Genomic DNA, 24843 nt, shown 5'->3' with positions numbered 1-24843 from the left:
GGAAGAAACAATTGTAAATAATATTCAAAAGTTGTTGCAGCTAAAAATTGCTCTATGCTATTGGGGACATTATTCATCCTAAGTCTGAAAGTCCAGGAAACTTCTGATAACACCAGTTTGTTATACAGTATGATCTTCATTTTATGAGGAAGACTGGGTGTTTGGAGAAGATTGGAAGTTTAACATGAAGAAAGAAGACATTTTTATGTATAGAACTGTCATTGAAGACATAATGAATGAAGCAGTCATCTTTCCATTGGAGTGGGTTTTTGATTCTTGGATCTTGGTGCCGGCGTAATGGGAATTCCGAGCTATGTCGGAGAAACATGGCTGTCAGTCAAGACAAGATTCCATCATCTTTCTATTGTAGGCAATATGTTGATCTGGCTTCAGCATCAAAACCCTACATTTTTATGCACATTCTGAGATGGATGTAGAGAATTTTTTTGCGTTTGATCAAGATAGCACTCTGTGCAATTCATTCTATACTCGCTTGTAGTATAGAGAGATCAGCTTTGATTTCTCATCTGTGTCATGGCACATCTCGTGTTGATGAACATTGTAAGTAGAGGACAGAAACGGATGTAATGTGAATACTGCTTTACAGTTGTGTTTTGAAGATGTTTATAATTTTATCACGTTTGGAAGAGAAGATTGATGGTTCAAGTATCCACATCAACTCCTGAAGTATTACAGCAGTGTTACAAGATGATGAATATCATGTCTCTACAGTACAATTTTAAACATACTCATTTAATGCTGAATATTATATTCTGTAGTACAAATTTATTATTCATATGTTATGTTTTCTGTGTGCCATAAAAGAATTTATAACGGCTTATTTGATAAAAACAGCATTGTGTGTTGGAAATATGTTGCAAAAGGAGTTCAGTTCCATTTAAATCTACATGCTTATGGAATCTTGTTTCTTACAAGTGTAGTGTTAGAGACAAACTGATTTGAAGTTGGCAGTTTGCTGTTTTATCTCCGCCCCACTATACAAGTTACGCAGAAGAAGATTAAGGATGTATAATGAAGTCATCAAGGCAAGACACCACGAAGCTTTTGAAAGAAAGAGCAAGGTGATTTGGATCTACTCTAAGGTTATGGACATTCTCTTCGGGGTTAATCACGAGTTGAAACATTCCTTTGATTTTTACTGCTCTGACTTCATTCCCATGTCATCCTGTGGTCTATATCACTTCAAACCATCTACTTGTTGTTTTTATACATTTGGCTGGCTAATGGGGAAGCAATCGTCATTCACCAGGAAACTAGTGCCTGTGTATGCATATTTGTGAGCAATAGTAAATCAACCAACCAAAGAATAAGTCAAGTTTATGTGCTGGTCAGCCCAGGCAGGAATTCTGCCACATTCTTCTTTACTGGTTGCATCTTCTTGGAAGGCTACTGAATGAATATGAGTCTTCATGCAGAACAATTTGGTTAGTGATTTCTCAAATTCCTCATCTATTGGTGAGTATGCAGTACTGCTTAACATTTTGTTTCTTAGCAGTTGTTCTCTTTGTTTGAAGGACTTTAATAATGTGCATATTGCTGACTATCGACACTATTTACATGAAGATCAGTATTTCATGTCACTTTTCATTTTTTCGTATATGTTGTAGTGTTTAAATCTACAGCATTTATTATAAATTGTTACCATGTTGTAACGTAGTAAGTGTTTCTTAAACTGTTTCCTCTTGATATGTTATGAGACTGACAAACTACAAGAATAAATGCTAATCCTGCATCACATCAGAAATGTATGATTGCAGACCTGCAAAGACAAGTTACATTGGAAGTTTCTAAATATATTAAAATAATTACTCTGATGCTCAGCTTGGTCCATGAGCTTCAAAGGTGGACATAGATATCATGCTTTGCCGTTACTGGGATGAATACACATATCTTCAACTTACTATGGCTAAATATGAATATGTGAGGTGTTATAAAACTTTTATTCTGGTAGGCATGTGTTTTATTCATTATAGAACAGTAAAGTGTCTTAACATAGAAATGTAGGGTAATTTGCAGTTGCCATTTTGCTTATGTCCCACTAAAAGTTCATATATGATTGTAAAAAGGGCAAGCTGTCAAAACTGGCTTTTTAATGTGCAGTATCTGTTGTTTATGAACCTCCAGTACTGTTTTTTTTGAATTCTATATTATTGTATCTTTTACTGCTATTTGAACTTTGAGCTAAACTGAAATTGGGGTACTTTTAAATTAAATTTGAGCTTCTTCTTTTGCCATTTGTTTATCATCATCATCATTAAATCCCATATTAATTCTTCCCTTAGGTCCCGTAGTTTGAAGGCAGTATCCTGCTGAATGAAAATGGGGTCGTTTATTTCAGATATACTCCCAAATAAATTTTGGTTCATTTCTAAGTTAAAATAATAAAAAAAAAGATTTATTGTTGCAGTTATAGAGTGTAACAGCATATTGTGTCACCACTCCTGTATACTGGAAGCTTCTTCCCTTCAGTAGCAAAATTATAATTGATTTACACAATCACGTTATGCTGCTAATATGGCATATTATTTTTGAAAGATGTTAATAGCCACAATCCAAATGCTTGGTAGGACTTCCAGCTCTAAAATCAGCTGTATAAACTATTGTAATGGTTATTAACAGCATTTCTCTGCGCCCCCACCCCAAACTAAAAAATACAGCTTGAAAATAGCCGAAGGAGTTGCCATTTAGAAGAGTGTAAATTGCATCATTTTCTGTATGTAACTGCTTCAGGAGTTGAGAATGTTCTTTCTTACAGGATATGGTGTATTAATTATTCAACTAATGAAAAATTTTCAGAATAGCCAAGGCTATTAAAATCACCCGTTACTGTTCCTAGGATTAATGCACTATTTTCAGATAAAGTGTACAAGATTATGGCAATTGACACACGTGTAGTTGGGGTGAAAGTTTGTTTTTAATTAAGTGTTTGATTAAATGGGTAATTTGTTATGTTTGCTTTTTCGTTGCATCTGCAGGAACTTGTTATTAATGGTATGTGTATTTTCATTGTCAAAAAGTATGAGACTCACAGTTACACTTTTGCATGGAGTGAGAGAGAATATGATAATAGAACATTTTTCATTCTGTTTAATAATACTACTGGAATCTGACCTTGAACCAACTTACGTGCACACTTGAGGATAACACTTTTAATTGTGTCAGCTTTCCTTTTGCACAAAGGCTGTGTTTGTGTGATATGCCTTGTGAGAATAATAAGTGGTTTGTTGAATGAAGCAGATAACAGCTTGTGTGAAACATTTATTTACAGAGTAGGTTCACCTCATGTTTCTCAGAAAAGTGCAAGTTTAGCAACTGCAAATCAATGTTTTGAAATATTTTTAACCTGAAGCTATGTAACTCTGTAGTAGTAGAAACCAAAGGTTTATCACAACAAATACTGAATGTTGTTATTGGACATTGTGCTAGTGCAATCCAATTTATTTGTTCATCAACATTCATTTTAAAGTTACTCTTCCATTTAATTTTAATTTTTTTAAAGTGGTTGCTTTTCAGAAATATTTTTACATATTAGAACAAAAAAGGCTTAGTTGTTGTTGATGCTGTGTTGCTATGTGAGAGACTGCATTGTTTGTATGCGATCAGTCACCAGTGAAGGTTGTGTTAGTGAAAGTGATTTTCAAGCAAGCAAAGACTGATTTGCCAATTTTACAACAGGAATCAACGTGCATAATATGAAGCTACAAGGTGAACAAGAGTCAACTGATCATGAAACAGTTGCATGATTCAGGCTCAAGTTCTTAGAATTTGTGAAGGAAAGAGGATGTACTCCTGAATAGATATTTAATGCTGATATAATGGGTCCTTTTTGTAAGAAGTTGGATGCTAGGATGTACCAGAAGGCAGCTCCTGAGTTCAGGGCTTTTAAGGATAGGCTAACTGCAAAAATAAGTAATATTTGCATGTTGTTTGGCAGTCAGATAGTTCCTTTGTAACAGGGGTACTATTAAATGACTACAAAATAGTTTTGTCCTTGAAGTAAAAGCATACTTGGTGAAGAAGAATCTTGATTTCATAGTTTTATTACTTTTGGACAGTGCCTTCAGCCATGACCCAGAAACCACAGTTCATTCATACAGATGCTTATGTAATGTTTTTACCTCCAAATACCACATTGGTCTTGCAACCGAAGGACCAAGGAGTTATCAAGACATTTGAGACATCAAACTTGGACCGCCTTCAGATGTGCAGTTATTTGCTTTAAGATGGTTCCTCGGTGTGTACGAATATTTGTATTTCCTACTTTAATGTATATGTGAAGTTTGTAAGATGATTTTTGACAATGAACATACACCAGCATTTGTATTAAAGGTACTGCATTATTTTGAAGGGTGATTGGTGGTATAATTTATGGAAGTGTTGCTCCTCCTTGTTGCTTATTGGTAAGCAAGGAGTGAAGGAAAACTCTCCCCACCACACCCACAGCTGGAAGCAGTCAGACCGGCTGGCCAGGTGGGATGGAGTTGTTGCTGCTCACCGAATAACCTCCCATTTGTTTTCCCTTCCAACTGTGTTTGTCTGCAGAGCTCCAAGCATGAAGAACGCAAACAGCAGCAGTTACTGGAGGCCATGTCCCTCGGCGGAGGCAGTATGGAGAAGCCTGAGAAGAAGGAGAGGAGTTCCAAGACAAAAGATAAAAGCATGCGTGACAAAAATGTGACAGAAGAAGAAAAGGAGCTGCGTAAAGAACGAAAGCTGGGAAGGAAAAGGGTATACAAGTTGTTAATATTTCATAGGACTTGTAAAAAAAATTGGGATTTGTGTTTATTACGTATTATTTGCCAACTGAATGGCTTGAGTTTTCTTGAATGGGAAGTTGGTTGTGAATGACAAATTGGGAAGTAAATTATAGTGGCCCAAATTAGTTGTGTTATGAAAATCATTGATGGTAAACTTGTCCCTCTGCACAAATGTCATGCAGTGAGGATATATCAACTAAATGTCATTGGTGTAATGATAATGGCTCCTGCTTGGGAGATTCTCGGTTCAGTTTTCATCCCAAGAGGCAGCTGCCTTGATTGAAGATATTTTTCTCTTTCCATCAAGGTGAATTATCTTAAAATATACTACTGCTATTTCTATATATTTTCCAGTTTAGCATTCACATTCATACTCTCTTCTTACTATATAATTAATCTGTAGAGTTAAGGAGTTTTTCAATAAACTAACAAATAAACAGGGTGCAGATATGCTGGATCCATGAAGGTAAAATTCCATGCATGTTCAACCTTTGCAATAGTTGCATATTTTCACATATAAGGTTTTTAGTTTGACAGAAAATGAAAGCACAATTATAATGAGCTTTATCCTGATGGATTATACTCATATATATTTCTGAAAGCATAACAGTACCTTCATTCAAGTTTCATGTGTATTTGTCGTTAGGGAATTGTATTTGAATAGTATCTCTACTACAAAAACATGTTTTGCATTAAATTCAAATTATTTTAAAATAAACATTTCCTGATAAATGGAATTGGAACAGAGTACCCAGAGTAGGGGTAGAAACCTTCAAAATATATTCATTGTGAAAAAATTTGGCTTGCATAGAATTCCCTTACAAATAAAAGTTAACTATGTTTTCCTTTATTCAGACTCATACTCCTTCATTCAAGAAAGAATACATTTTACAAATAAATAATAATGAAACTGGAATGAGACTGTTATGTTAACACTAAATTCTTATTGCTTATATACTGGGATCCAACAATTTTATAAGTTCCTCTTTCTTGATATGTTTATAAAAACAAAATATTTACACCAATTGAAAGGGGAATTTTTGGAATTATTTAAAGTGTATATCATTTGCAAAATTTTGGGTGCATAAATGATGTGAATATAAATTACATTGTAAAACAAAAACACAAAATGGACATTTTTTTAATTTTTTTATAAATTACAAGGGTTTAGTTTGTTGTTATTTTTTTTAGGACCGTGCTGAGGAAGCTATGCTTCTAGCTGAACAGAAACGCCGAAAGGAAGAGGAAAAAGGTAAGGACAGTTCAGAAGTGTACTAATTTTTTTGGTTGCTGTAATCACTTGGTTCTTTGAGTAGTTAAACCTCAGTGAGGTAATATAGCTTTGTGCTAAGCACTACTCTATGAAGTCATAAATGGGTGGAGGAATAATTCCATGCATTTTGAATTCTTCACACAGTGCTCTTTGAAATTTATATAAATTCACAAAATGTGTACTATTTTCTCAGCCATGCCACAACTCAGTTGGTGAGTTGCTGGCTTGTCACTGCAGAGACCGGGTCCAGTCCCTAGTGACTACATATGAGATTTGTGGCGCACAAAGTGGCAGTGGAGAAGGTTTTTCTCCAGGATTTCTTTGGTTTTTCCCCTGCTAATCATCATTCCATCATTGCTTCCTACTGAACACTGCCTGTTGAGGTGTACAGTAGCCCCGACCAAGCAGCACATTACTGTATCCTAGTCCTAAATTAGGGACTCTGTCTCTAACCTGGCATTTGGCTGGTGTTGGAGTAAAGGTAGATTATGTAAGATTTTCAAAATCTATGCCTCTCTTAAGCAGCAGACAAATTTTGAAAGGCTGTTTAAAAGATTGGGTCCGTTAGGCTCAGACACTGGTGCTGTAACCTGGAACAGTCAAGGTTTGATAGTAATTGGAGGTAGTCTCCCTGACTTTCTGTCCATTAGGGGTCTTCAGGGTTATGATGCCATGTGGACTGAGGTCCACTGATGTTCCTCCAAAATATTACCCATTACAAATCCACAGTGAGGACCTCAGATTTCATGTAGATGTTACTGTTGCTCAGTCCTCTGAGCCATTTCAAGTTGTGTCATGGGTACCGTGAATTGCTGAGCAGGTGAAAACAGCTCATTTAGAACTAACCATGTTTTTGATAATAGAAACTGAAAACTCAGCACTGTTGATACTAAAGCATGTCATCAGACACAATTCTGATTTAGTTCCTACCCATCTTCAAGGTCAATTCTAATTTGACTTTTCCATCTCCTCAGTATTTCATATGACAGTTTCTGCAGTATTTTACCCAACAGTATTATGTGAATTGTTAAAGCTTGTAACTTGTTCTTATGTGATTTTCCCCATCCATTTAATTTTTGGTTGATTGATTTAGTTTCCTGTATTCTGACTAGAAGGCAATAAATTTTGTGAGAGAGATTACATTCAGTTCCTGGGAAAAATCACTTTTTAATTGATTAGAATCAAATTATGTGTCTTCTAACGATTTTACTTGGTGTTTATCACACAGTGCATTACTATTTCCACAGCTGCAAAGCTTGCAAGTCATCAGAATGGAGAACCCAGTGAGTCCCATGGTCGTGATAAGCACCATTATCCCAAGGTAAGTGCTAACTGCAGAACTGAGGAATCAGAGAAGTGAGATAGCACAGAGTAAACTGCAGAATAGTTTTTATTTCTACAGTGCAGGAATTTTGTGATTTAGAATTAAGGTGTTTGACTGGTATGTCAAAAGTTCTTCAATTGTAGAAACATTTTATAGCTGTGAGTTGTAATGTTTTCTTAAATTACTTGTAATACAGATATTTGCATTGTAGTTGCATTGTTATGGGACACTCTGGATTTACAAGTCACTCCAAAAGTTTCTGGACTGATGATAATGTGAAACAACAGAAATGTATGTACACCATTTCAAAATAGTCTCCTAAGTCTATATACAACTGCCAGTAGAGCTGTGGCAGTAGAAAATTGTGTTTAAAGTCTTCATATTCCTTGTAAGCATTACAGATTTATTTTGTCCAATGCCTCAAATGATTAAAAGTTGTGTTCTCAACAATTATTGAATTTGGACAACAGAAAGAAATTGTTAGGAACTAAGTCAGAAATATTTGATGGTTTATCTGGCTCAGAGACATTAAACTTCGTCAAAATCTCCTTTACTTGTAAAGTGCTGTGCACTGCAATCATCTTGGTTGAAGAAACAAATTCTAAATAAACTACTCGTTAGAAGTAAAGTTACTAAAAAGGAAGTTGAGAATGTTTACACTTCGGATTTTTACTTTTTTGACCTGGATGAATCAGAATATTTACATTGTCAGATCCGATGCTTGTTTGTGGATTGTGCTTACATGTCTCTTCATGTTAAGTTTTCAATTAAAATATGCCACACCATTACATTTGCCATAACATATTTCTGTCAACTCATAGTTCTTTCACTCCTTCAAAATTATCCCAGGTTACAGAACATTTTTATCTTCCACATTAGTTGATCCCAGACTTTTTTCTCTTGGACCACTTGAAAATTGCTGAGGGTCTTGCTTAACGATTTTCTACCTGTTTTACAGTTGTAATGCACTGTACTGTAGGTGCTAAAGATGAGAATAATGAAGTTGGTAGTGCACTTTATTTGTTCCCTAAGTATCTTGGTACTTCTGTACTGCTTGTCTACATACTTTTATAAATTTTGTTATCCTAGTTCCATGGATTGCTTGAATGAAGCTCGTGGATGACTTTGTCCATAGACCACAGTTATGGTACCTCTGTTCGATGTCATTCATGTTGTTGTCATTCTTGAGCCTCTTAAACAATTCAGAAGCTTCTGTATTTTATTGAACCTATTTACCACAGCCCACTTTCAACATTTCATACAAATGTTTGGGTTTTTCCACATTTGATACCCTTTCCATGGCTTCCAACAATGGCACATTGTCCAAAAATAACCAGTCCAAAAACTTATGGGTTTGATGGTGTATTTCCCTGTGTTAAATTCTGTGCCATTCATTTGAGATTTTGGTTTCAGGACAAATCTCCATATTCTCGTGAAAGAGAGAGGTCACATGATCGAGAGGGCCGTGATAAACAATATCCTTTTCTGTATACAAAGCTTTATAACTGTAGTTTATTGTCCAAGTGTTCCTTCAGCTGCCATAGTTTTAATTAATGCTTTGATTAATTGGTGTGTTCTGAATGATTGTAGATATTTATATTGTTTACCCTGCTTTCACAGAGTGGGTTAATGAAGTGGTAATGCACTTGATTCACATTCAGGAGGTGCCCAGTTTTCATTCCAGAAGGATTAGCTGCCATGGCTTTCATCATTCCTTCCAGTATTATACCAGGACAGTTACTTAAAATAGGCTACAATCAGTTCTTCCACATCTTTACCAATTTGTCATTCATAATTGCACTACTATTCTTTGTTCAGTGCCACATAACCAAACCAGTTGATACATAATCATATTTTTTCATTGCAGTGTATGATTTTTCCTGTAAGATCTTTCTACAGCTTTAAAGTGAAACTTGAGATATTTCAGTTACACTTTCAATAAAGTTTGACTTGTAGTGTATCTGAATCAATGGAATAACTTGCATTATGTCAGTAATGAAGGATAATGTAGGAATATAGAATTTGTGGTGTTGTTCAAAGCGATGGTATATGTCATTTAGTCTATTTTTGATTATTAACCAAATGCCTTCATGTGGCCCAGGAAGATTAGTGAACCCATTGGTATACTATTTGATTTTGTTTACTCAAAATATTTACAAATTATTAATGCAGTGTTCAAAACTATCACTTCTACATAGGTATACATTTTGTCAGAATATGCCAAGAGCTTGGTTTTAAACAAATTTTTGATGTTAGGTAAACAATGTCTATTTGATATCTTTCCTTAATGTTGTTTACTCGGCGATCAAATGAGGGCAAGCGCAGATGATGATGGGCTGAGGAGGGGGAAAGGGAAAGTGGCATAACTTTCAAGGCAGCCAGCATCCCAGCCAGCACCCTCCACGAGTCGTTCTCCACTGGTTGAAGCATATGGACACACAAAGTCATAGAAATTTGTTTAGAATATTTTTTTTTGTTAGTACACAAGAGGGGTTTAAATTGTGCGATACATGTGTAAACTGCATTTTAATTTTATTAATTCACTCAGTTCATTTTGACCTCAGATGTAATTTATTACTTTGTTTAAAATTAGAAGAAATGCTTGTATTTTGGTTAATGTTATAGTTTGAAACTGTGAAGAAAAATATCTGTTTGTAATTTCATGGACTGGACAGAGTGGGATTATGTTGCAAAAACAGATGCAGATAAGATGTGAATGAACGCATCATAAGTAATTCAGTAACAACATATGCCTGCTTGGAACATTTATGATAGTATTTTCATTGTCATAAAGAAATTATACTATTTTACACATATGTGAATGAGCTTTCATCTTGTTTTTAAGTGTAATTGTGACTGTAAATACATCCTCTTATTAATAAGGAAAAACATTGCAATTTGTGTAATGATTACTTGAATAATGGAATATATACAAAGTCTCTTTGTAGCATTTGTGAACAAAAAATAGATAACATGCCATTTGAAGAAAAGCATACGAATAAATTTCCTTTAAACACAAGTCCCATACCCAGTTTTGCAAACATATCACCATGTAGTTAATGATTTTCAGATGTCTCATGTAAATGTTGTCACCATTCAAATTCTTACATACCCAATTATAATTATGGTAATTACATTTCTGATGCTGTTCACCCTTTCATACCATTCCTCTGAGATTAGTTTTAAAATTATTCTCCCATTTATGCCCAGATCATGCCAGGACGGTTCATCAGTACAGTGACTAGCTGTGAGCAGGTATTTTTCTCATCACTACATCCAGACTCTAGCTCTGGTCCTTACTCAATCTCTTATCCAGTGGGTACTGCATGTAGCTGACCACTCTCCTACTGCTGTGGTTTACAGTGTGCTAAGCTCTACATATACTCCCACTTATTCATGGTATGGTGCTTAATCACAGGGACACCTTTACATTTACGTATGTCTAGACCTCCAATGTGATCCCTTCATTTTGAGATTTTCCACCCAAAATTTTGTATGTGGTTCTCATTTCTCCCATGAAAGCTACTTGTCCTGCTCATCTCATCTTCAACCTTTTATCATCTGTGCATCACAGCTTGTGCATGATTCAGCTGGCTGCCATGCATTACCATAGCATACCACTAAACCATTAGCCTCAGACCTAAAGTCTGATCATAAGTCCCCTATTCCACATCATGAAGGTTAATCAGACTAGGGAAAGGAAAAGATATTGAAAACATAATTTAAAAATGATATATTATTACCATTTTAAAGTTACAGTACTGATTATCACGTTTTAATTATGTTATAATTATTACACATTTCCTCTTTAGTTCTTAGTAAGACACAGCCACAGACTTTTTGGGGTGGGAGTAATCTACAAGACACAACAGCCATATCACTTGTGTTATTTACAAGAATTTTTAGAGCACCAAGAATGTCACACTTGTGAGACGAAACAGGCAAAAATTAACATCTAATTCCACACATACAAACAAAACAATAGTGTTATTCAGATTACAATAAGACAAGAGCAATAATTTAAAAGTAATATTATATTAAAAACTCAGATGGTTTGTAATACTATTTAGTTTCAATGCCAGGGTAAAAAACATTGAGTGCCTTTTCAATATGACAGCTAACTAAACCCATTTCTTAAATAACCATACCTTATACACATTTATAATTGGAAATTTAAATAAAGTATGGCTTGTCATATTTATCAGACATGTTTGACTAGGAAGAGGCACCTGACATAGGCAATTATATATTTTAAAATAAGAATTACAAATATAATATACCTAGATTGGTACTCAATTCTTACTTTCTGTTTAGGGTTACCAGATACATACAAAGCCAAACATTTAATAGCTATCCCACTTCTGGAAATATACAAAACATATTGCACAAAATTTCTTGTATCTGTTTATAAATTACAGTGTTGCATGAAAGTTGTAATGATAAGTACATACATTTTATGTAGTCTCATGTTTTATAAATTTATACTGGGTTTGTTTCCCTCAGGGTAAAGAGTTCTGAGCATGAAGCTGACTAGTTACTTCCATTCTAATTCCAAGGTTAAGAATGTGTGGAGATTTATCTGTCCTATTACACACATTCATGGTGTGGTATAGAGACCCAGGAGAATGTTTTATTCTGGATACGCAGAATTAAGGAACTATTTATTTGGAAATAATACATGAAGTAGTATTTTCAATGCTCTTCTATTCAAATATATATATAAGCTTCCATCAAAACAACTGGCCATTTTTTTCTTCAGAAATATCATGCATCATGTAATCGAACTGGGAACTGTTTGTTCCATTTGCGTTTTAGCCACTTTCAAATCACTAAGTTCATAGTTGTGTACAGACTAAATATGTACATGATGAAATAATTACAACACTGAAATTAAACCTGACATGTCAACATAATATGTATAATCAAAACTACATAAATGGCATAGTTTAATAAAGAAATAACATAAGGCAAAGTTCCTTTGTTACTTAAAAATAACTCATGACTTCTGGTAACCCTAAGATTGTCCACTGAAAGACTAGGATTTCTGTAAAATAAATGTGCAGATATTTTAAGTACCTCAATAGAAGACTTTTAATTAGACCAGTAAGTTTTGACAATAATGTATTCTTTCATACCCACACTCAGCATTTCTTTCCTCAATGTTATCACTCAGTGTTTTTTACTTGAATTAGCCAAAGACTTTGCTAGACATTCCTGTATAAATACTGTCCAAAGCTTGTTTTTTTGCAGTTCTTCAATAATGGCAAACACCTTCAGTTTCAAGATATATCTTCCAGTAAATATCTCTTAAAATTACTTTTAAGAAAATTGGATTGTGTTCCAGACATATTAAAGGGCATTAGCGTTGCATTTATTGTAGATGTCATAAACATCTGAATTTTACGACAGTCCCACATTGTGAGTGAAACATATGTGTGGTGTGTTTGTGCATGTGTGAAGATATTCAGAAATACAAAATTATCACAAAGAGTAAATTAAATGAAAATAATACTAAGTTTCTATGAATAATACCTTTGGTCTGAAAAGATGGTAATGTTCCTTGCCTACACTGTAAAATAAGAATTATTGAAAAACACTGACATTACTATAGACAAGCCACCTATACCACGTGCACAGTGATTTCATAACAATGTTCAACTCAAAAAGCTGCAGATATGGAAAATACATGTCCAAACCACACTTTAAAAGTGTTAATGAACTTCACTTTATATTCCACGTCAATGAAGAACCAGTTTCTTTAATTTGTATTCATATGACCGCAACTTCTTTAACTTTGGGTTCAATAGCATCATTTTTTCATTTACGTCTGATCAAGTAAGATATGGATACAAGGCTTTTGTATTACTTCATGAACTTGACAGTTAATAAACAAATGAGCACTTGCCACAGTATGGGCCCACATTCCACAAAACCCACCAGATATTTTGTTTGCACTGTTAATATTTTAATGAAGTGTTATGACAATAAATGTCTTCTAGTCCTCACAAGATTTTCTCTCTTCCTCCCCACCCATTCTAGAAGATTCTCATTTAGAAAGTTAACAAAGCAAACAGTGGGTATCTTCTATCACTGTATCAGTGGGTCCTTGCTCTTTTGCAACTTACGTTATATACAATTAGGATATTTGGTAGCTGTGCCACTAGGACTAGGAAATACCAACTGATATGACTGCACGTAGCAGAAAGACCACCAGCACAGCCATCAAATATCGTCACTGTGCATACATTTCAGTTTTCTTGCCCTTGAAATTTGTAAATGCTGCTCATGAATTTTCATGAACTTGGGCTTGTATTCAAGACTTGTAAAAGAACAACTATTACAAACATCACAAATTCCAAATTGTAGTTCCCTTAATACTTAGTAACATTAATACTGTATAAAATGTTAAAATCACTCCATGGACTCATGTTGCACTACATGTACATCAAATTTCCTAATGGCAAAGATTTCACATATACTACAATTCCCTTTTGCAATAAGTACAGAAATTCTGATTTAAAAATGAACTCATTACTCCTCAAATTATGCTTATATTTTAGAAATAAAAAACATAACCATTAGGTATATACCTCATGCTTCAGTTCTGTTGCAGCTAAAATTGTTTCTAGCAAATGGATTTTGAAGATGGCTGTCTTCTGGGTTGTGGCACCATGTAGTCTGGTCGAAGTTTACCAACATTCATCCCGATGATACAGGCAGCAACAACCTCTGAAACATTGGCTGCTATAACCCAAAAGACCGCCATCTTCGGACTCACTGCCGTGAAAACTTCAAATTCCACCAAATGGATTTTATTTTTATTTTTTAGTTATAAAAAATATAAATTATTATTTCAAATTTAAAACTTTCAACACTATTCTAATCATAAACTCTAAAACATTAGGCCAAAGCATCGGGGTGTGTTATAGGAGTTGCTGCTTTAATCAGACCTGAGGATAATGTTTAAATGACACAATTCAGTATAATTAGGAACATATAGTGAACACAAATCTAAATGCTTTCCTATGTTTAAGTCACATTTTGCTTTAAAGTACTAATGCAATTTTATATTCAGAAACTCTAAGTCCTTCATGTAAGGAAACTTTCAATTAGTATGTACTAATGCTATTGAGAATGTAAAACTTAAAAGTTGGTAACTTACTGGCTTCTTGATTATAATGAAAAATAACTAATTTTAATATATAATCTGAGGGTTTATTTTTAAATCTGACTATAAAAATATGTTGTATGTAAATATATAATCTGAAGGATATAAAAATTTGGTCATCTTTATGGTATTCAAAAAGTTATTGTATTGTGGTTTTTGTATATAGATTATTTTTCTTAATTATAAATTCCAATCCTAGCACAAAAATGTGCATGATATTTATAAAATAAATACTCACACTATACACTATAGCTTCAATACTGTTTCCATATTATTTAAATACATCTATAAAATATTTAAGGCTTCATGTGAAAAAATTCCATACGAAGAGATCTTGTACTGTAGTTCTTTTCTTTTCTTTGCTGAATTAATTTTGTATGAGTTTTTATGCTGTGACTTTGTCCCCATACAGCTTGGCACAGATCCGTTTGGTTTCTCATCATCACATATCACCAATCTATCTTCATCACTATCATCACTACACTGAGTCATACATTTCAAAGTACTATTTTCACTTTCTTCTTTTACACCTTTCCAGATCTGCTCTTTGTTTGAAGAAGGATACAGACTGGATATTGCACTTTCCTGTGACACCGTGAAACAAGAACTGTGAATTTTCCTCTGGTGTTTCTGAAGGAGAAAATTGCGAGTGAACGTGGCTTGACAAGCACTACATTTAAAAGGGCGTTCTCCAGTATGGGTCAAGATGTGCCGTTTGAGATCAGTAGACCACCCAAATACTTTCGAACATAAGTGACAAGGGTATTTCTTCCTAGATGCACAGGAAGAAACAACCTTCTCAGAATCACCTGAAACAAGTTCTGATGCTACATAATTGTGGTTCAGTTTTCCGTTTTGATGGTAGTACACTTTCTTTGGAGTTTTCTGTTTGCGACTTGATGCACCCCGTGGAGTCTTGACCATGGATTCTTCAGCCACCTTCCCTTTTTGCTCTTCTGCATTGCCCTCACTTTCCTCCAAGGTTACAAAACAAAATTTTAAAGGGTTAAAGTCCTCTGATTCTTCATTACTCTTTGCATACTCCTCCATTTTAATGGCACTTATGTTACCTGCCAGTTCTGAATTTGGTTTATACTGTACAGGATACAGTTGAATTTTCTTGTCTGGTTCTGATAAATTAGTGGCGCCACTTTTAAAAGATTTTTTGTTTCCTGACTTTAGCCCATTTTCCTGCTTTGATGTTAATTTAGTTATGCAATTTTCCAAACGTTTCTGAAGGTCATATTTAACAAGCTGAACATCACTGGAAGAATAAGATGATGATGATGATGACAATGATGAAGAAGAAAAGATATGCTGTGAACCCTGACTGTTCTCTCCTCCATGCTGCCCAATTTCCAACAACATATCCAGTCCAGGTGAAGTGTTATTTTTCAGAACCTCTGTTTTCAAAGAGCCTGCCGTCATGCAGCAGAGTTGATCTGGACCTACTGTTTGCAACACTGATGATGGGGAAGACAAACTTGTGTCAGGAAATGTTCCAATATCTTCATTACCTGCTGAGGGACCTGGTTCACAATGGCTGGTTACTGTCAAATGGCGCAAGGCTGAATTGCGTTTTAATACTTTTTCTAGAATGGTTTCCGTTTTCTTTTTCTGTAAATCTGGTACTGAGGCATGTTTCTGTATACACTGTGCCACATCATCAGATAGCTGGATACTGACATGCTTTAACTGACAGCCAATGGCTTCCTGAGAGACGTGTTGAGCAAAATGTTGCAGCAGCAAGGAAGCAGAGTTGAAACTAGACTTGCAATCTGAACATCCTAACAGACTTGTGACTTCTGCAATCAAAGAAGGTATTACAGTTAGCAATTAAGATATGATTAAAGGCAATGATAAAGTGACTGAAGATTCAAACACACAACTTTACTTTGAAATAAAATTAAGGATATATATATTCAAAAGTTCTGGATGACGTGGTATGTAAAGTGACAATGTTTCATAAAATTATATAAAATTCCACAACTCAATACATATAATAATGTTCCTAAATATTTTGTAAGATAGACATACGTTTCATGGAATATACATGAAACACGCTGAATGAAAAGTGTACATAATACAAAATAATTACAATATTATGTTTTTTAATCATGTCTAAAGCATTTTCAGAAATGGTGAATATTTAGTGAGATAAACAGAAGTCTGTAATATGTAACCAGCAAAAAATTAGTGGCTTGGAAAGACTTCCACAGAATCCTACATTTCCATGTATTAAAGTTACACAATTTCAGTACATGAAGACATACCTGTATGTGTTTGCATTACAGATTTCCCTGCAAGAGCTGGTCATGAAGATTGTTTCAGCAACTGGAATAGAACAAAGTCAATTAACTCAACACACTCTATATGCTCTACAGAATCAGCATCCAGAGAATAAACACCATTTGACAGGCTGCCTAATACAGTTCAATCTAGTCTACTCTATAATAATCAGTCCTCCATCAGAAAATTAAAAACTGAATTTGATTCTACTAAAATTGTCAACAAAAATATGTGAATTTATAGACACTTACGAATCTACAAGAGGCCTTTACCAACAAAACTGAAACACAAACTAGGCTGCCCATGTATACTTTAATAAATTTAATTATATCCTTGTCATTATTTGAATGTATGCCAACCATCTCATTAATAATTTGAATGTTGCCACGATGCTGAAATACATTTTTAACTAAATAAAACTTGAGTAATGGTACGTAACTACGAAATCACCTTATATCGTCATAAATAGAATATTCTGCTCTGAATCTTAAGCACGTATATACGCACAACAGCCCATTCCTTTATAGGGCAAGCAGTAATATACGCACAGTTCCAGATAGTTTTAAAAAGTATGAGATATGGTATTACATTTGCTACTTATGAAGCATAATTCACTATCACAGAACAGCTGAAGAATTAAGATGGATTTACGCTAACGTTTTAGGTTTTAAATCTATAAATACCAATAAATATAAACTTCTGACTGCCATCTTGGAAAATTCCGGTTCCTGTCGCAGAACGTTTTCAAATACACGACCAAAAGACTACAATCCATACTCTTATTTAATTTCCCAACAATGACTAAACTTTTAAAGTGTCAGTATATTTACTATAATATTTTAGTTTATTTTTTATTAAGTAAAAGTCCCATTTAATAAATGTGCAAGTCTTTATAATGAATTGTGTCAAGGACTACTACGCAGAACTGCAACATCTTACACGCTGCGTACAACAAGTTCAATTATCTTCTGGATTTAGTAATGGCCGTTTGACATCTACGCATGCGCATCTTGTTTCACAAGAGAGTATTTCCCGCCATTTTGTTTTGTTGCTTCCAGTGTTCCTCAGGTTGTGAAGAAAGCTGAGAATTTAATTGTTTTCGTGTCATTGTCCATGGTGTGGTGAGTGCATACATTTAGAATTACTCATTAAGTCTTAGTACAACAAGGATATTAAGCTGTACTATCCAGTTTATACTAGAAACTCCCATCTTGCTTATGAATTAGCTCATTTTTGCACAGTGTGGTTTTCCATCTCGCAACTGTCACACGTACGTCATAGTGCGAAAAAGAAGCCTACTTGTCCCAAATTAATGTGTTAGCGATGCTTATCTGGGATGTGATGCCGTGTAGACTCGTAAGTCGACACCATCTTTTCTCCATCTTTATCCTAGAAAATTCCTGAAGATGGAGGCAGCATGTTTTCTCCAAACGTTGGTGGGCCTGTCTACGTACGCGTTTACATGACGTCACAGCCCAGGATAGAACATCGACATTTTCAACGCTTTTAAGTATCTCAAGTCTTACAAATTCAAATTAATTGTTTGATTCAGGTGCGTTGCAATTCATATTCAGGGATTTAGTCGTAAATGAACGGAACTGTTTGCCCGAGCTTTTGTGGAAACAAGGTCCGTTTCTTCTTTTCCTGGGGAGAAAAATTGAAGTGTGGGAAGACAAATTTGTTTATCAGATCGGAAGGGACATATTCAAGGATACGTCTTTCATACTAGGCCCTATATGAGAAAATCTTGGACTATTCCGTTGCCCACATTTTCTGCCGTTCTGGTCTCACACTTGTTAGCTAATAGTAAACCTATAATAATAATCTGTGGCGTAACAGCCCTCTGAGAGACAAAGCCGACTAGCTGGCTACTGGCCTCACGTGAAAGATCATCCAACGAGATATAGGATGACGTGTGGTCAGCACGACGAACCCTCAGCCATTGCTAGTTTTCATGACCGGATTACGCTAGCCATTGTAGCTCCCCAATTTCCTCACGATGCTGGGTTGGCACCGGTCCTATACACTGGTCGAAAATCTCATGAGAAATTTATTTCACCGAGACTCGAACCTGCGCGCATTCCGTATCACCGGTCCGAAGCATGATATAGTAAACCTATAGGCTGGTGAAATATAAACTTGTGAAACATGTTGTGCTGTCATTGCTCGTAGTGAAACCGACCCACCTGAAAGCTGTTTATTGTTTGTAATCGAGCGAAATATAGCTGTTACTTCATGAGTTTATGAAACTCATATCCCAGAAGGCCACAATTTATATTGGCGATACTCGCTTAATTTGCTTTTTAACTCTGGAGCAAGCAAAAGACTGGCGTGGAGAAATTATGAATAAGTGCTTTATAGACAGCTGTTGCACGTAAACGGCGCCGTTATTTAAATCCGTCGTGGGATGACAGTTTTCTTTATTTAATCATCGCACTCTTTGTTTAAAGACCAATGTTAATGTTATAACGCGATGTTAGTACCGGTAGTGTGGGTTGAATAACTTATTAGAAAATTTGGTAAGTAGGTCGGCAAGAAAGATACTGAATTTCATAATGATGCATGTTTCCTGAGTGAATAACAAATGTAGAATTAGGCGAGTTCGAACATTGTTTCAAGTTGGGCAATTACAGGTACTGAAATCTCTGCCGCCTCTTGTGTCGAATAAAATCGTAAGGATTCAATCTGGCTTGTGTAAATCTTACTGTATGTCTAACTCTTGGCATTAGACTTAGTTGAATAGATTCACGCTCCGGCCTCTTTTACCCTCGGATGAAGCCCTGGTTCCAATAGAATAAGGAGACAGTCAGTTCTCCATAATATTTGCTGCTGTGAATATCAGTGACCTACTCAACAATCAGTATTCCCCTGACCATCAAAGTCTGAATATCAGTTACATACTGAATATTGACCCAGCAGAGTATTTTTAATTTTTAAATATTTATAATTGGTTTATAGCAGATAGTCTTTGTTATTGATTATTAAAAATAATCAGAATTGTTCTATAATTGTTCCTACATGAAAAGTTTGGACTATCTTTACCTGTACTGGTTTCAGTGTGATTGTTGGGGGGGGAGATTACAATATTGCGTTTCTATGCAAACTGACACCTAGACCAGGATTTTCCATAGATTATGTGATATATATTAGCCAGATATACAAATAGAAATATAAAACTAAACAGTAACATTTTCAATTGTTTTATTATGTGGTATGTTTTAATCTGAGATACAAAAAAAAACGAAAACTATACCCTTTGCATTTCAATTAATTTCTGTTTTGGCTCAATGGCCATAATCAGGCTCAAGTATAATGTGGCAAGCTGTTGTGGATTACATGTGTCTGTAGAAGCTGAATATTCCACAACAGGTTGCTAAAATGTTTTGCACATAAATGACTGCCCCTTCTCAATCATTATTTAAAAATTAAATAGTTTGTTTGTTTGTTTGTAAGAGCTGTACTGGTTTTCAAAGAAACTGCATGTTGTGTTTCTGTTAGTTAAACTAGTGCTAGAGTCTGTATATTCACAGAAAATTTATATATAAGTGTGGTACTTAAAAATGGTTATACTGCAAAAAGGAATGTCTTATTTTGCACAGCATTTTCTCATAAAAGTCCTTCTGAATGAATTTAATTTTCCATAATGCTGTCTGTACTGGTTGATTTTAGAAAACAGCTGAAAAGCTACGAATAACTTTAAACATCAGTCACAACAGAAAAACTTAATTTTCGGTGATATTATCAAATAACAAAGGTATGCATACCAAAAGTGGTTGGAGTTCCTGATTATGTTACCTTCTTTATAGCATGGAATGGACTGAAAAGAACCCAGAAACTGCTGTGATAAAATTCCGTTGGACAACTTTATTAGGAATGTTTAACTTACCTGTCCAGATACCAATTACATTTTAAACATATCAGTAGCCACTTTACTTAACGACCTATTAATAACACTTGTCCCCTCCTCAGTTATGCAAACAATCCTCCAGGCTAGTTCAGAATGCTGGGAAATATGTGAGCAGTTAATGCGAATTTTAATGGAAAAAGATGAACACAAAATAGTGGTGCAATTAAATAAAAGTCTGTGCTAAAGTTTTTACCTAAATTTTGTAAACAATAACTTCAAATATTTTGTTCAGATCAGTGCATGTGAAAGAGGATAGTAAATATTACCATCACAGTAATTTTTTGTAGGTGGTACAAAATTATAACAGTACTTTAGTAAGTATTATTTAAATGTGCTGTGATGTTGGTATGAAATTCTCGGCAATAATTCTTTTTAATTGACTAATCTACACCAAAATCCATTACAACTGAGTCTGAATATATCACAACATAACTTTGTAGGATATGAGGTTTTCATGATGGTGAGTCCAAAGTTCACTGTCTTCTGGGTTGTAGTTCTGTGTAGTCTGGTAGAAGTTTACCAAAGTTTCAGAGGTCCTTACTGCCTCCACCATCAGGGTGATGAGACCTCTGAAATGTTGGTAAACTTCTACCAGACTACATGGCACTACAACTGGGAAGCCAGTCATCCTCAAGTGATAACATTGATAATTTCTTGGGCTACATAAAGTCTTTATTGATAAATTAATAATTTGCAGGCCTATCAAAATAATTTTAGCCAAATAATCGTAATTAAACAGATTACTGGAACACATAGGTATTGATATTTTTTTCATTTACCATTACTTATGTTCAGCAGTACATGTTAATCAACATCTAAGGCTCCATGAAAGCATTTACTGCTTCTGTCATGCTAATGGAAATTTTAGAGGTGCTTAATAATATAGTAAAATGTTAATAACTGGTGAAAAATGTTTGTTATTATGGTGTGAGCAGTCAGTCAAGTCCCTGCATCCTTTTCCTGTTCACAAAAAGAAAATATTTGGCAATTTCCCAAGAAGAGCTTCGTCGAGTATTTCGAAACATGTTAACGAGATGTGAAACTTGCTTGCAAGCACAAGGAAGTCACTTTGAACATCATTTGTGATTTAAGGGAAGAACAATTAATGTAATAACATGTATTAGTGACGAGAAAAATTCGTAGTTCGCTGTTACTATCGGCACCGAAACTGATTCGCCCGTGACTCACGCGTACAAGTCCCGCCTTCGTCAACAGCAGCGGCCGATAACGCAATGTATGCACGACCGTAACCTCATAAATTGGAGACCCGGTATGTTCACAAACCAAGAAGTTTTCAAGTTATTTTGTATGGGTGTAAAACAAGGACTGTTTGAGAGTTAAAAAAAGTATTTGAAAACAAAGTACTAAGAAAAATATAAGGACCTGATTAGGCTGAAATAAGTGAGAAATTTATAATATTCTTAACGTATTCATCCAAATTATTTTCATGTAATAATTTAACAGATTACTGGTAATTTGAGCAATCAAGTCAGGCCTATATAGTTGTAATGTAATGACAATTTTAAATAACTAATTCCATGGAGCAGAGTTCTGCTTGAGATTCTAATTTTATGCTCTGCTAATCAAGCAATTCCCCACTTTTTATGAAACTTGGTTTGTCAAACTTTTAAATCACATGCAAAATTGATGATGAGGAAATTTCAGTGGTTCATGATATATACTGGACAGTGGCAACTGTTCTTTTGTGACAGAGCATTCAACTGGTGCCATGTTTAAGAATACATGGAGCTTTACCTCCACATCTTTGTTATGTCTTCACAGTGTGGATGACTTTAGTTTTGTTCCACATTCACATTTTATAAAAATACTTGTTTCTATTTATATCTTTGGAGTTTCTGCTCACTCTTGAAATTTGGATAATCTGTTGGACAAAGAAAACTGCTTTTTTATATATTTGAATCAGTGCACACATTTATGAAACCTGATGAACTAATTTTCAGCCTTAAGTTGGTAAGCAGAATCTACTAGCCATATATTTCAGAGCAGATCTAGATTTTTGTTCTATCCAGTGAAGAGAATCCCTGTTCCTGAACTGTGTTATTCATCAAATTTACAAATAAATAAAATAAAATAAAAAGAAAATACTAAAAATGTGAATGTAAAATTCTGAAGCAGTGCCAGGATAAAAACGATCAGAGTGTAAAACTCTTTCCTACCTCCCAATAAACTGAGCCCCTGTTTAGGTGTTCTCATGAAAAGAAGTTAAAAATTAAGGACACTATTTCTTAAATATCCTTTCAGTACTTTTCTAGGGATTTATTTTGTGGGATTCTTTAATTTGGCAAAAAATAAAACGTTAAGGTGATTTGGGATTGTAAGTTGTTGACACTATTCATCATCCTACTCTATGAAAGAGAGTGTTATAAACTTTCTCACTGATTACCCCTCCTTAATAAAACATCAGAAGTTTAGTTCTTTTTCATTAATAAGAAGGAGAACAACTTCGTAAAGAAGAAAACTAAGAATATCTGACTCATCATTTTGTAAAACTTATTTAACCGTCAGTTTTGTCTGATTAAATATGAACAATTGAAACAAAATTTCTAATATGAGAGTGGTGAAAAATATGTAACAAGGAGTTTCATTACCTGTGTAGTTCACCCAGTATTGCTGTTAGGGTGACCAAGTCAAGAGGATGTAAATATAACAAACCAATGCTTTAGCTTCACAACGAATGACGTACAAAATTGGGCTACAGTCTGTTCTACTTCATAAAGTCACATTTTTGTTAATTTTTCACGTGCATCCGAAAAATGAGGTTGATTATTGGTAGTCGATTTTGGTATATTTTGACAGTTAAAAAAAACAATTGCTATGCAAGAGCAATGGAAGAAATTCCTCTTCTCCACCGTATATTGATTGTTCCTTCTAATCAGTTACCAAGTGCTCGATCGTTATGATGCAAATCAGTTCCGCATTTTGAGAACAATATTATTTGATGCTACCTTCATCGTTTTATATCCAATTCGCGCAGAGAAATCATGAGTTCAGCAGAACCGACTGTACATAAACAGAGGAAATAATTCTTCAACAGTGCGTTATAATTCACAGTGATGCTATTGTTGGACGGAAGTTAGTTCAAATCAATGTTCTTTCCTGCCCATAAGCTGTACTAAATAATCATATACACTTAGTACCTGCGTTTTAAATGGGTAGCGGGTACTCGATAGCGAAGATTTTTATTTCACATTAAATAGGTCTGAATTCCGTTAACATACAACTCTTGTCGACGATTAAATGCAGCGCCATTCTGTAGCTAGTTAAACAACTTGTACATCTGGATTTCTCTTTATCAGTTTAATTGTTGTTATTAATCATTGTTATATTTTCAGGCCCCTCACCCCTGCGCCATGCATATAGCCAAACGGCAGTTTCAAATCAGGGTGTGATAAATTGTTGTACGAGGCTGAATAAGTAGACAGCGTTGCCCCGCATAATTCAAATATTTCAGTTGTCTCTAAATTCGAAATGTTGGGAAGAAGATTATTACATTTGGATGCTTCTTGCACGGATTGCCTGTTTATTATTTGTTTAGGTTAAGCACGATATAATATCAGTATAATCTAGCATAAATTAATTATACTTGTTTTATTATATGGCTGTAAATACGAGCAAATTATTCTGTGATAACAAGAAAGCAAGAAACGTGGTCATCTTGTTTAAAATTCAAAGAAACTAATTGAGTGAATGTAGCATAATTTTGAAATCACATCTGCGTTTCCTGTAAGCTGGTTGAGACGAAGTTATACAGTGTGTCCACAAAGTCCCTTCAGGGTTTTGAAAAATTGTGGCGCGCAAACAAATTGAGCCAGTCACATGAGGTTTGCGGCAGATTACAGTGAAACTCTGGAAGGGACTATGTGGACATCTGTATCTCTCTGTTCTCTTCCGGTCAGTGCCCCAGTTTTGTCATATGAATGTAGAAATCGTTTTTGTCCTAGTTTTCTATATTTTTAAAATTATACTTGCATTATTTGAGTTTTGATTTCTTTCCTTATGAGAATATCGAAGTTGGAAAGATTTAATGGTTATATTCCTAACATTATTACTCTCGTTATCGTGTTTCCGTATAGCAGTCCGTTT

General features: G+C 34.7%; 3 protein-coding genes across 14 annotated transcripts in view; 2 read left to right on the top strand and 1 right to left on the bottom strand.

Moving 5' to 3' along the window:
* Window positions 1–10394, top strand: part of tho2 (THO complex subunit 2-like protein) — a 33928-nt gene extending 23534 nt beyond the window's left edge. The window contains exons 27-31 of one of the 2 annotated variants that reach the window (XR_002544540.2): window positions 4564–4749; window positions 5970–6030; window positions 7280–7372; window positions 8789–8850; window positions 9674–10394. Coding sequence is in view for 1 of the 2 variants with exons in the window: in XM_022073177.2 (XP_021928869.1) it covers window positions 4564–4749; window positions 5970–6030; window positions 7299–7372; window positions 8789–8850; window positions 9674–9704 (414 nt within the window). In the remaining variant the exon portion in view is untranslated. The remainder of the gene's footprint in view (window positions 1–4563; window positions 4750–5969; window positions 6031–7279; window positions 7373–8788; window positions 8851–9673) is intronic. The other variant, XM_022073177.2, reaches the window with a different exon arrangement.
* A 699-nt stretch (window positions 10395–11093) lies between these two features.
* Window positions 11094–17748, bottom strand: LOC110834238 (uncharacterized). Of its 4 annotated transcripts, none has more exons than XM_022073181.2 (3): window positions 17516–17748; window positions 16817–16877; window positions 11094–16348 (listed from the first exon to the last, which is right to left on the bottom strand). In XM_022073181.2, exons 2-3 carry the CDS (start codon window positions 16830–16832, stop codon window positions 14829–14831), a joined length of 1536 nt encoding a protein of 511 aa, XP_021928873.1. In that variant the 5' UTR covers window positions 16833–16877; window positions 17516–17748; the 3' UTR covers window positions 11094–14828. The 4 variants fall into 4 exon arrangements, with proteins under 4 accessions (XP_021928873.1, XP_021928874.1, XP_021928870.1 ...); XM_022073182.2 differs by having other exon boundaries at window positions 17421–17529; XM_022073178.2 differs by lacking the exon at window positions 17516–17748 and adding an exon at window positions 17283–17509.
* A 27-nt stretch (window positions 17749–17775) lies between these two features.
* The window catches only part of LOC110834244 (over compensating males), a 34925-nt gene continuing 27857 nt past the window's right edge, over window positions 17776–24843 (top strand). For 4 of the 8 annotated variants that reach the window (XM_087353688.1, XM_087353689.1, XM_087353685.1 and 1 more), the window contains exon 1: window positions 17814–17953. The gene's annotated coding sequence lies outside the window, so the exon portion shown is untranslated. Of the gene's footprint in view, window positions 17954–24843 lie in introns of all 8 variants that reach the window. The other 4 variants (XM_022073190.2, XM_087353691.1, XM_087353690.1 and 1 more) reach the window with 4 other exon arrangements.

This window comes from Zootermopsis nevadensis, unplaced genomic scaffold (genome assembly GCF_977971745.1).
Source record: "Zootermopsis nevadensis isolate Lab colony 2312 unplaced genomic scaffold, Znev_1.0 Znev_ptg000022l, whole genome shotgun sequence".
NCBI lineage: Eukaryota > Metazoa > Arthropoda > Insecta > Blattodea > Termopsidae > Zootermopsis > Zootermopsis nevadensis.
Note: the sequence above shows the minus strand (reverse complement) of the source record. Positions and strands in the feature narration are given on the sequence as shown.